We start from the raw sequence: 11,425 nt of genomic DNA, 5'->3' as shown, positions 1-11,425 counted from the left end.
GAGAACATCTTAATCATGCATCTGTGAAATGATTTTGACTGATTTAGAATTTAGATCAAGAATTTTTAGACTGATTAAGAAGTAACCTTTAATTTGGCTTTGTAAAAAAAACAGGTAATAGCTGTTGTATCCTCTAAAGTTTCCAACATTTGTCATATGGCTTTTCTGTTAGTCGTTGGATGAGGTCTTCCATGATGTGGAACATTGCAGCATTTTTGTTTATTATCTGTACTGTTATAATTACCATGACCTTGACTGTGAAGTTTATTTGGTGCTATTTTAGTGTATTGAGCAGCCAGTCCAAACAATGTACTAACATGCCATAGAGAATCCAAAAGCATAAATGCTGGTTTTGGATCAAGTGAACCAAAAACCAGAGCTAAAGAAGACTAAACATCAGGAAATGAAAATAATAACTGAAAGGATTAAAGGACACTAATTACAAAAACGGATATCGTTCAAAAAATAATGCCGCACCTTTGCTGATTTAGTTCATATTTAGCTTGTACGTATAATACAGTAAAATTATTTCATATTTTTCAACCAGCAGAAAACTAATTTGAATTGGCAAGCAGGTTTACAAGAATTCAAAATAATCAATTGCATAGTCTTCAGTGTTTAGATCTGTTTTGATGTGTACATACCCTTTCCGTTAAATTTTTTTCTCCAGATACTTACTTCCCCCAAAATCCAAATCCTTGCAGTTTGGTGAACAAGTGTCAACATGTGAGTGTGTCTGGTGATGAGCTGGAATCTCTTCCAGGATTATATCCATATATATTCTGGAGTTAATCTAAATTTCCTTTGTGCAGGGTGTTTTTTTCCTGTGTATCTGGTGTAGTACATTCATCACCATGTAGGTGTTTTCTCCTGTTCAGGATGTATATCCTCTGGTGCTGAGGTGGTGGCTGTGCCGAACTATAGGACCCCTTCCCCAGCCTCTCCCTCCAGCATCATGGTAGGCGTGGATGGGTGCTGCAGCTCATCCTTCACTGGAAGCACAGGCAGATCTATGGGCTCTACATCTCTATTAGCTAGTTCTAAGCCTTGAGAGAATATACCAATATCTTTCAACACTGATCCTTCTGTATTTTACATTATTTCTCAACATGACATTGCTGGTTCTTACCATTAGCCTTGCTCCCCTCCAAAGGTAGTTGACTGTCCAGTGCTCTTTCTTTGCCTAAAACACATCCAAATGGGTAAGGACAGCACTGGTATTAGATCGTCCTCATGTGGTGAACTGGGCACACAGTGGAATTCTTGTCATGGGCCCATATTACCATGCAGCAGGGACGCTTGATTCTCTTCCCTGCAGACATCTCCAAACACAAGATGGATCTCCTCTTTGGCGCGCTCTGGGCTGGAGGAGCCATGCACAGCATTATGTAGAATGTCCTTGCCAAAACGGACCCGCAGGGATTCTGTGGTAATCTCATGGGTCTGGCATGGGTCATTTGGGCCCATCATTGCTCTCCACTCTTGCACAGCTCTGTATTTGCTAAGGATAAGTGCCATACAGGGCCCACTGGAAGGCAGACATGCAGGAAAAAAATGAAAGCCAGGAGTTATTGTGCTGCATATGTATGGACTGAAATCAATATGGCTGCTCTGCGCCATATTTTCTCTGATTCACTTTGGATTCCTAGTGATTATTTGTCATGTTGCAAGCTACAGGTCTCCCTATAGAAGAGCTGGTGCTGATTAAAGGAGCAGCATCCCTTATTTCTCAAGGAAATGGCAAGTCACAGACAGATTTGCTTCTCTGAAAATATGAGTCTGGCTGTGTTTGAACTGGTGTCAGTAGGCATGGTCTGTTAAAACTGTGTCTTACCTACACATGAAATCCACCAGCTGGTTGAAAAAGGGTTTGTCCTGTAGCTTCCTGTATAGCTTCTCAATGTCAACCTGAGACAGGCAGACCTCCATCATATGAAGGATGGAGAATCCAGCATCCTGGATTGCCTTTAGAATCTCATCTAAACAGAGGGGGGAATACACTCACCAAGCATCATGGTGATAGATAGCCCTGCCAGCTGCACCTAACCACACAGTCTCACACTGCAAAATCATCCTGGCTGTCGCTGCTCAAATTGACATTTTCCAACGTGTAAGTCCACAGGTCAATACCTTTATGCTCCTCAGCGGTATCTGGTTTTATGAGTGCCAGTGTCTTCTCTGGTGGGAAGACAACCTGAATCTCCTGCTCGGCCTGGTCGGCAGTGTGACTGCCGTACAGCAGGTTGATGGACTCACCATGTGCCACTAAGTCAGCTGCTAGACTGCAACAGAACCACACAGTGAAGGCATCTGTCAGTTGGGGCCCCTTGAGACTGCATCAGGCCTCTCTGAAAGCACACACCTGTCTGAAGATTGTTGGGCCCAATCAACATCCAGCATACTCCTCCACTTCTTCACAGCGTCATGCCCAGAGAGGACAAGGGCAAGGATGGGCCCCCTGAAACGTGCAAATACGTACTTCTACATGTTTCTGCTCCACAGCTCATGTTTATGCATTCTAAATGATGGTGGGGCTGAGGGCCCTGCACAATGATTCAGACTCACCTGCTCATGCTCTTCAGAAGAGTTGGGAATTGATCCTCTTGCAGATGCTGCCAGTAAAACTGCCTGATTTGCTCCTCTGTTAACAGTAGCTCCCTCTTCATGACTATGTTAAGTCCAATAGCCGGGATACGAAGGATGATGTCCTCTGTGGCATCACAGGATCAGCAAGTTGCATAAAATTTACAGAGAACAATGGAACATTCCTGTAAATTATAATTACCACTGATCCAAAAGTTTGTACTGCAAGTTGTATGTGGCTGATACAGTTTTCAGACACAGCACTATTTAAGGACCTCTGCTTATTGCTGGAGGAATCAGCGCCAGGGTCCTCTCCACAGTGCTTTCCTCTGCTCCATCCTGCGAGTATGCAAATGCATGTCTTAAGCCGGGGAAGAACAAGGCCAGCGCCCTGTTGGCCTGAGATCTGTCACTGCAGCCATGCAATGCATTGGACAACAAGCTGGCACCACACTGCCCCTTCAAGCTGGGGGGAGAGAGAACAGTAAACAGTGCCTTAACTTGTGTTTCCTGCTGTTCCTGATGTCACACTGGAATGCCAAAACTCACTCTACTTTCTTCACATTCCACCTTGTATAAAGGTTGCCTCAGACTACACTGCCCATTTGCTCCAAGGTGTGTTTGCTCCATGTACCTGTCTGTCACCTCTCCTTTGGCCCCCTCCATGGTTGCTGTGTCAGTGAACTTCCTCCAAGTCTGGATGACATCAACCGACTGTTCCCGATGGGATATCAGCAGGATATGAGAGGGGCCATTACACATGATCTGCACCAGCTCTCTGAAGTAAGACTGTCAATCAACACACAACAGCATCAGGTTCCTCCCTCTTTCTGTCTCCCTACTCCTCCTTCTCTTTCTTCCTCTCCCTCCCCCATCTCTATGTCTTTACCTCTGCAGCCATATGCTGGTAAAAGTCTTCTGCCTCAGCCCTGGTAAGCATTCGCACCTCCTGGCCTGTGATCTCAAAGCCAGCCTCCTGAATCTGATCACCAACATGCTATTAGTAACCTAGTTCTGTGTGCTTGGTGAAACACATGCAGTTCATGGCATTACTGTAATTATTACCTTCATGATAATTTCGTTGGTTTTGCCATGTGTGACGACATCTGGTTTTATCACTGCTATTGTATAAGATTTATGGACAGGAACTTGACACAAAAGAGTTGTTGCTTCAGTATTGTAATAAATCACATATAATTTACAAACAGAAATGCATGAAGTAATCAAGTTCAAGAAAGTGTCCCAGGTTAACATCCATTACTTTGCTCATTGTGTGTGATGCCCAGGTCTTTCTCCATCAGCTCCTCTTGCATCTGGTAAATCAGAGATCCACTGTGATAAAATATAATGGACTGTGATCGACAGTCATGCACCATGTCGTTCCAGCAAGCTGATTTTGTCATGGTACATGAATGTGTGTTTGAATCGGTCTCACCACCCTTCTCTCTGCACCCTGCTCCATCACTCTCTTCTCCTGCTCCAGCTGCTCCAGCACCATCTTCTGCAGGAGGGGGGCGTTAGCCCCATGTAGCTCAGCCACCAGACTGCCCCCCTAATGGCACCCCCACAGCAGTAATGAGTCCCCAGCTCACAGCAAACAGATCCCAAAATGCTGCCGGCCACCATTTCTCAAGAGTGTCAAACCCCATACATCTATGACTAGCCAAATCACACATTCATTTACTGTCTCTTTACTCGCTAAACATACCAAACAGAGAACAATATGAAGAGAACACAGATATCCAATCAGGTGATACTCACTCCGTAGAACACGAAGGTGGGCTCACATTTCCCCCTGTATCTCTGCAGGGAGTCCACGCTGTCTGCCTCTGCCTAGAGAAATAACACGCTGGCTGCTATTTCACAAAGTAGTTCTCAAAATCAATCACTCAAGTAACTGAAGTCAGATTTGTAGTATTACACAATATATTCGTTATATATTTCATCAAAATGATGAAACATCAGCACATATGACATGTTCCTCAGTGAAGCACAGGGTGCAGGATCTTTACTAACAAACTCAGTCCTGAGATACTAATACTTTAGACTGTATAGGCTATTGATTGCCAAGGGCCCATAGCACTCTTTTCTGAGTGGGCACCACTCAGACCTCACCGTGGCGAAATGCAGCAAGTTGTCCCCCAGCTCATTCTTAATTTTACGGAACAAACTGAAGACAGCACAGCAGGGTCCACACCACCGTTGATACACATCCACCACTGGAGAGGGCGACAAAGACACATCAACAAGGTCTCACAGAAACCAGGGCAGGGCTGTAACCTCCCCCCACCCCCCAACCCACATAACAGATTGATTAAACTTCTCTGCTACCAGCTGCTTTTCAAAGTCTCACTGCAGTCCCAGAGGGAAATTCATAATACACCATGTTACTTGGAGTGTTACTTGCAAATAAATGTATGCAATAGCATCTTACCTATTAATCCCTTTGTTGCCAGCAACTCATCCCATTGCCCTTGATTAGTAATAGCCACCTGTAAACAAATTCAGCAATACACACCATTATGATTTACATAGCAAGCTACAGTATAACATATATACACTGCGCAAAAAAATTAAAGGAGCACTTTAAAAACACATCAGATCTCAATGGGAAAAAATCATGCTGGATATCTATACTGATATGGACTGGGTAATGTGTTAGGAATGAAAGGATGCCACATCGTTTCACAAAAATGAAAATTATCAACCTTCAGGGGGCTGAATTCAAAAACTACTGGTCCTGCTGATGGGACCTCCTACGGCCCTGTCCAGCTCTCCTAGAGTAACTACCTGTCTCCTGGAATCTGCTCCATGCTCTTGAGATTGTGCTGGGAGACACAGCAAACCTTCTGGCAATAGCATCTATTGATGCCATGCTGGAGGAGTTGGACTACCTGTGCAACCTCTGTAGGGTCCTGGTATCGCCTCATGCTACCAATAGTGACACTGACCAAGCAATTAAAAAGGCCAATAGGATGCTGGGTTACATCTCAATGTTTAAGTCAACGAATGTGATGCTAAGATTATACAGTACAATTCCTTGATAAGACTCCACCTGTAATATTTTGTGCAGGTATGCTCACCTTACCTTAAACAGGACATTGCTGCCTTAGAAAGGGTTCAACATAGGGCTACAAGCATGATTCCTGCTCTTTAAAGATTGTCTTATAAGGAGTGGTTAGCTGAGCTGAATCTGCTCAGCCTCAAGCAAAGGAGACTAAGGGGGGAAGTGATCCAGGTATATAAGATTCTAACAGGTCTGGATGTTGTTCAACCAAATAGTTACTTTAATATTAATTGAAATACAAGAACCCATGGCCATAGGTGGAAATTAGTAGGAGAACATTTTAAACTGGATTTCAGAAAGCACTTCTTTACATAGTGTGTAGTTAGAGTATGGACTTAATAATAAAAGAAATTTCCCCACAGGACCAAACAAAAAAAAGTTGCTTTTGTCCATTGTATTCATGCAGATACGGATGGGATCTAGCATTTAGAATTAAGGTTGTGTAATAAATGCAGCTTAAGTTAATGATATATCTGTGTATGCTTAGACAGTGAGTGGCTGTGATCGAAAGATCAGTCTTGATGTCTTGGTGATGAAAAGAGCCCCGTCCTTGGCAGAACAGTCACATGTCTGTGGGTCCTTGAGCGAGGCCCTTAACCCCCAGCTCCAGGGGTGCTGCATGTTACCTGCACTGTTAGACATTTCTGTGATTTCTACAGTTATTTGCTAGTTACAGTTAGTATTTCTACAGTTAGTTGCTAATTAATTTTACAGCAAATAACTGTAGTTTCCACTGCATCTTGGGAGTTTTGACTGACACCAAACACTGTATATAGAGATTTACTGTATTTTTTTAAATTGATCTTAATGACTGTATTTACTTTTGGCGCCAACTATTTTTAGAAAGACTCGACATAATTTTCACCCTTGAGTGATTTGAACTCCACACTCTGACTATGGGTTTTTGTGGGTTTTTGAGCATGGACATTGACCTTGAGTACCCAATGGGATTGAGATCTGGGCTCTGTGAAGGCCACTCCAGGACCCTGATTTTGATGTCCTTCAAAAAGTTTGTGAGCAACTCGGAGTTATGCTTCGGGTCATTATCTTGGTGAAAGACACAGCGGTGACCTAAAGCGACTCGCAGCAAATTTTTTAAAATTATTTTTTAAAATGTCAACATACTGCTCTTTTTTCATGACCCCATAAACACGAACGAGGTTCCTAGTGCCTGAAGCAGCACAACAGCTCCATAACATCCCTGTGCCCAAACAAATCAGGTTTAGTCTCATCAGACCAAAGAAGAGACCTCTAAAACTCATTACCATGTTTCAAATGTTCATGGGCAAACTTCAGTCAGGCATTGATGTGCTGTTGTTTCAGCGATGGAGTTTGTCTTGCATGGTGACCTTGAAGTCCTCCACGATGAAGAGCTCTTACAACTGTCTTCCTTGACACATCAATTCCAGAAGAGGCCAGCTCAGCAACGATCACCTTGGCTGAGACCCGGGTTCCTTTTTGACATCTCTGATTATTATTCTCTCCAAAGTTTTTGAAATCTTGCGCTTTCGACTACGCCCAGGTTTGTTTGCAACAGATTTTGTCTCCTGGTGCTTTGTGATGATGTATAGATTGTCATATAGCTGTTCTGGACACTGTCAAACGTTTTGAACTGGCAGTGTAGCCTTCGCCGTCACAATGAGCATCTACTATCCTTTTTCTGAGGTCCAGACTAATTTCTTTTTTTTTTTGGCATGATGAAATAGTTTCTTACCAAAAGTGTCAGAGTAGTCCAAGTGTTCAAGTGCCACTGGCCCTGTTAATCAGAGTTCCTTATATAAAGCTCAATGCTGATTGATCACTCAGGTGTGGTTTTAAAGCTAATTGAATAGTCAGGTTTGTCTTGAAAGAGAAAAAAACATGGGGGGGGCTAATAATTTTGGCCTTGTCATTTTTCAGGTTTCTTGTTAAACGTCAGCACATCAATAGAATATATTAAACTTTATGGAGATTTTGTTTTTGTTCTTTTGGAAGCTATACAGATATTAACAGTTTTTGTTATGGTAATTTTCATGGAAATACTAAGGGTGTGTTTTCATTAATTCATTAATTCTGACCTTAACTGTAGGTAACCAGAAGCTAGTGTGGCGCACAGGAGGATGGGACAAGCAGGTCATGACAGCTTGAAAGGGAATAAACTTTGCGAATGGATTTGCATGTTGTAAAACACAGTACAGCATGTTTGGGGGCAGTGTGTGGCTCAGTGGGCTAAGTCTGTGTCCTTGTAATCAGAAGGTTGTAGGTTCAAACCCAGCCTCAGCACGTCTGCGGCTCCTTGAGCAAGACCCTTAACCCCCAGCTCCCTGGGCACCGCTACGGGTGGCAGCCCTTTGCAGTCAACTTACTCCACAAAGAGCAAGTTGAGGGAGGTGTAAAGATGATTTCCCTACAGGGGATCAATATAGTATCAATTATTATTATTATTATTACAGTATGTACATAAAAAGGAATGCAGATGTGGGGAAAAATCATGGATGCAACTAAGTTCCAATGAAATTTTCACAGATATGTGAATTCGCGAATCACGAAGCGTGAATCCACGAGGGTTTATTTACTTACTCAAAACAAAGCTAATAATTCCACCAAAGAATTAGTCAGCACCACTGAAATGAAAAGTACAATAGGCATCATTTTAACCATGGGAATCAAAATGTCAATTTGTCAGTGTAAGTATTCCCCTGAGCTCCGAAATTCTGAATGAGTCGGTTCCCATCATTGTCACTGGTCAATCATTTTTCTTTAACAAACTAATACTTATCATTTTTCTTGATTCTCAAATGACAATTACCTTTTGCAAAATAAGTGCGATCCCCAAACCATGATGTCACTGCATAGCAGAATATCATTTCTCATTGCTTCACACAAAGTTCCAAATGTTTTAGTTCACCAATCTAAATGGGCTTTGTACAATTGTCATCATGTGATATAATTTTCAGCTGCTTTAATCTTCTTGGTCAAAATAGATTAGATGTAGTTTCCTGTTATCATAATTTTACGTCCAAAAGTATATATGTGTGTGTGCTCATTGTGTTGGCCACCCCATGCAAAAGTTAACCAAACTGTGAAAAAGATATATTCCATAAATTACAGTGACACCATATTGTTGTGTTTTTGGTTCCCACAGTACATTTTGTTGTCATTTTGTTATTCTTGTACTGCCATTTTGCTGTTTTTGTGTTATACAGTGTTGCATAAATTTTTTGTTTGCTATTGTACTGTCTTGAGATGAAGAAGTTACAGGTGCATGCCAGTGAACTTTACATGCTGTAATGCAAAGCCTAGCAATGTTGATACTGGTATCTTTAACATGAATCAGTAACAGTTTGATAAGAAAAAACGATCAGTCAGTAACAATGAGGGAAGTAGTTATCATTCAAGTGGGAAGTGGTTAGACCACAGCTCAGACGCATGCTTACACTGACATAGTGACAATATATCTAACCATTTTGACGCTCATGGTTAAAGCAATGCTTATTGTACTTTTCATTTTGGTGGCACTAATTAATTTATTGGTGGAATTATTTGCTTTTGAGAAAATTAGTTAATTGTTTTGGGTAAGTTACAGGTTTTTGCAGCTAAACCATAGTGCTTTGCTGTATGCATGAATTGTTTTGAGAAGTGCTCTTACAGTCTTGAGAATGTTAAGTATGTTTCAAATGTGGCAAAGCAACTGAGAAAACTCTATTCATGTCAAACACACTAGTTTCAACATTGCAAGGTTCTGTATTGCAGCACGTAAAGATTACTGGCAAGAGAAAGCACTTATTCAGGTGTCAAAACACTGCAGCAAACCAAAACATCACATAATAAAACAATTGGCAAATGGCAATACAGGAACAACAAAATTACAACAAAACCTTATACTGTGGCAACCAAAAATACAACAAGGTGTATCACTGCAATTTATAGAATATATTTTTAAATCATTTTTTAAATGATTTTATCAGTTAACTGATTTGCATGTGGTGGCTAACATGATGATCACATGCATATATTTTTTCGGGTGTAAAATTATTACTGTCACGTTCAAGTAGCGATCGCGCTGGTTAAGCGGGTGATCGCTCAGGCGGGAGAGCGGGCAAAGGAGCAGGCGGAAATCGGGGTAAACCAGGGATTTAATAATAAAACAGGGAGCAGGAGCCAGGAGACGCCAACTAACATCAATGACAGACGACGGGTTAGTGTACAACAGAGACTTAAATACAGGGAACTAATCGGAGAATAACAAGACACGACTGGGCACAATCAGGGAATCACACGTGGGTAATTAGGGGGCGTGGCACACACGAGGAGCTGACGGAGCGGGCGTCACAATTACAATAGGAAACTACATAATTTATTTTAACCAACTACACTAAAGCAACTTAAAATTGTACCAAATGACAACTGTACAAAACCATTTGCATGTATGTACTAAAATTTGTGTAAAGCAATGAGAAATGATGTTCTACTGTGCAGAAGTGACATTACGGTATGCGGATTACGCTTGTTCTTTTGCAAATATTCATTGTCATGTGACGAGTGCTCCAAGGCAATCGAGACAAACAGTAACATTATGTAAAAAAAGTATCGTAAAAATGTATTTGTAGATCTATTGTTGAGTACATTTACACTCATGTAAGTCTTGTGTTCTTATGCAATAACGATTTCACGTAATTCCCATAGTTTATACCAAATCAGCTCCGACCTCCCCGTACCCATAAACACACGGTATTCCCCCAATATTGCTAGGGACATGTCCCTACCGTCCATACCCACTGTCCTCGCTCAAACCAGTACCCTCGACGACACGACTTCACCTCATAATAATGACTTTTATCTTAAGCGTACCTGCAGGCTCGCTTCTTTCTTTTTTCCAGCCATTGAAATTGCAGTTTGAATACAGTATTGATGGAACACTGCTACAGAGACTGCACCGCTGTACACTCGCTCACGACACTTTGTTTAGGGTCCCCGTTGCTTAGCATCCGCACATCCGGGATATGGTCCGGACACACCCGACTCTAAAAAATGGTTTGATATCTGGAATCCCTAAAAGGAATGTACTGTCAAATCCATAATGAATTGCATTATTGGCTTGTTTCTCAAAATATTATGACAAATGACGTACAGATAGATCTTCATCCTTGCCCATTAACGGATTACAAAATTATCACTATCGAGATTGTTTTGCCCTCTTTTTAATAATCCCAGAGCTATGGAAAAGTTAAACAACTCTCTTGTTTTACACAGTGAAGTTTAAGTGTATGTCCCTTTTTTGATTCATTCTTACTGGAAGAAAGCTTGTGATCAAAACTCATTTGGCCTTCAGTGGGAGCTTCTTCAGTATGAAATTGGCAAGTATCTAAGATCTTGTGGTAGTAGATATGCAAAGTTGAGAAAATTTAAAGACTGCATTATATCTAAAATATCGTTTCTATCATGCAAAGGTGTTGATACACTTTCTGCAGAGGAATTGTTACAGCTAAATGAATGCCAGAATAAATTAGATGATATATACAGAATAAAAGCACAAGGGGCCTTTGTAGGATCAAGGAGGAGATGGATCAAGGTGGACAAGTCAAAATTATTTATATTTCTTCATATTTCTTTAATCTTAACAGGATTAAATTACTTCGCTTTATTTTAGTTAAACGTGGTTTAGCAGGAAGTTAGTCTCCGGTAGGTAATTGTTCATTTGTTTATTTTAAAAGTTTAATTTCAAAGGTTGTTATTGCTGATGCTGTCAGATGATTTAAAAAGTTCTGTATTAATACAAGCGGTAACTTAGCGTTT

At 41.3% G+C, this 11,425-nt stretch overlaps 1 protein-coding gene across 3 annotated transcripts; it reads right to left on the bottom strand.

Annotated features, from left to right (window-relative positions):
• Positions 1–386: 386 nt before the first annotated feature.
• nme9 (NME/NM23 family member 9) lies at positions 387–10,606 on the bottom strand. 3 transcript variants are annotated; one of them, XM_049011034.1, is made up of 17 exons: positions 10,481–10,606; positions 5,018–5,075; positions 4,699–4,802; positions 4,345–4,416; positions 4,019–4,135; positions 3,845–3,896; positions 3,649–3,731; positions 3,473–3,565; positions 3,218–3,372; positions 2,859–3,049; positions 2,566–2,710; positions 2,363–2,458; positions 2,131–2,282; positions 1,835–1,979; positions 1,284–1,528; positions 1,130–1,183; positions 387–992 (listed from the first exon to the last, which is right to left on the bottom strand). In XM_049011034.1, exons 1-17 carry the CDS (start codon positions 10,511–10,513, stop codon positions 919–921), a joined length of 1,869 nt encoding a protein of 622 aa, XP_048866991.1. In that variant the 5' UTR covers positions 10,514–10,606; the 3' UTR covers positions 387–918. The 3 variants fall into 3 exon arrangements, with proteins under 3 accessions (XP_048866991.1, XP_048867075.1, XP_048867148.1); XM_049011118.1 differs by having other exon boundaries at positions 4,022–4,135; XM_049011191.1 differs by lacking the exons at positions 387–992; positions 1,130–1,183 and having other exon boundaries at positions 1,316–1,528; positions 1,839–1,979.
• Between the last annotated feature and the right edge of the window lie 819 nt (positions 10,607–11,425).

Source organism: Brienomyrus brachyistius, chromosome 1 (genome assembly GCF_023856365.1).
Source record: "Brienomyrus brachyistius isolate T26 chromosome 1, BBRACH_0.4, whole genome shotgun sequence".
NCBI classification, from domain to species: Eukaryota; Metazoa; Chordata; class Actinopteri; order Osteoglossiformes; family Mormyridae; genus Brienomyrus; species Brienomyrus brachyistius.
Note: the sequence above shows the minus strand (reverse complement) of the source record. Positions and strands in the feature narration are given on the sequence as shown.

Coding starts and splice junctions, on each gene's coding strand:
- nme9 (XM_049011034.1), bottom strand. CDS start 10,513: ATGGCTGGAAAAAAGAAAGAAGCGAGCCTGCAG. Junction 4,417..4,698: donor ACTTGCTGCATTTCGCCACG/GTGAGGTCTGAG, acceptor TTATTTCTCTAG/GCAGAGGCAGACAGCGTGGA. Junction 4,136..4,344: donor CCACCTTCGTGTTCTACGGA/GTGAGTATCACC, acceptor GGGTGCCATTAG/GGGGGCAGTCTGGTGGCTGA.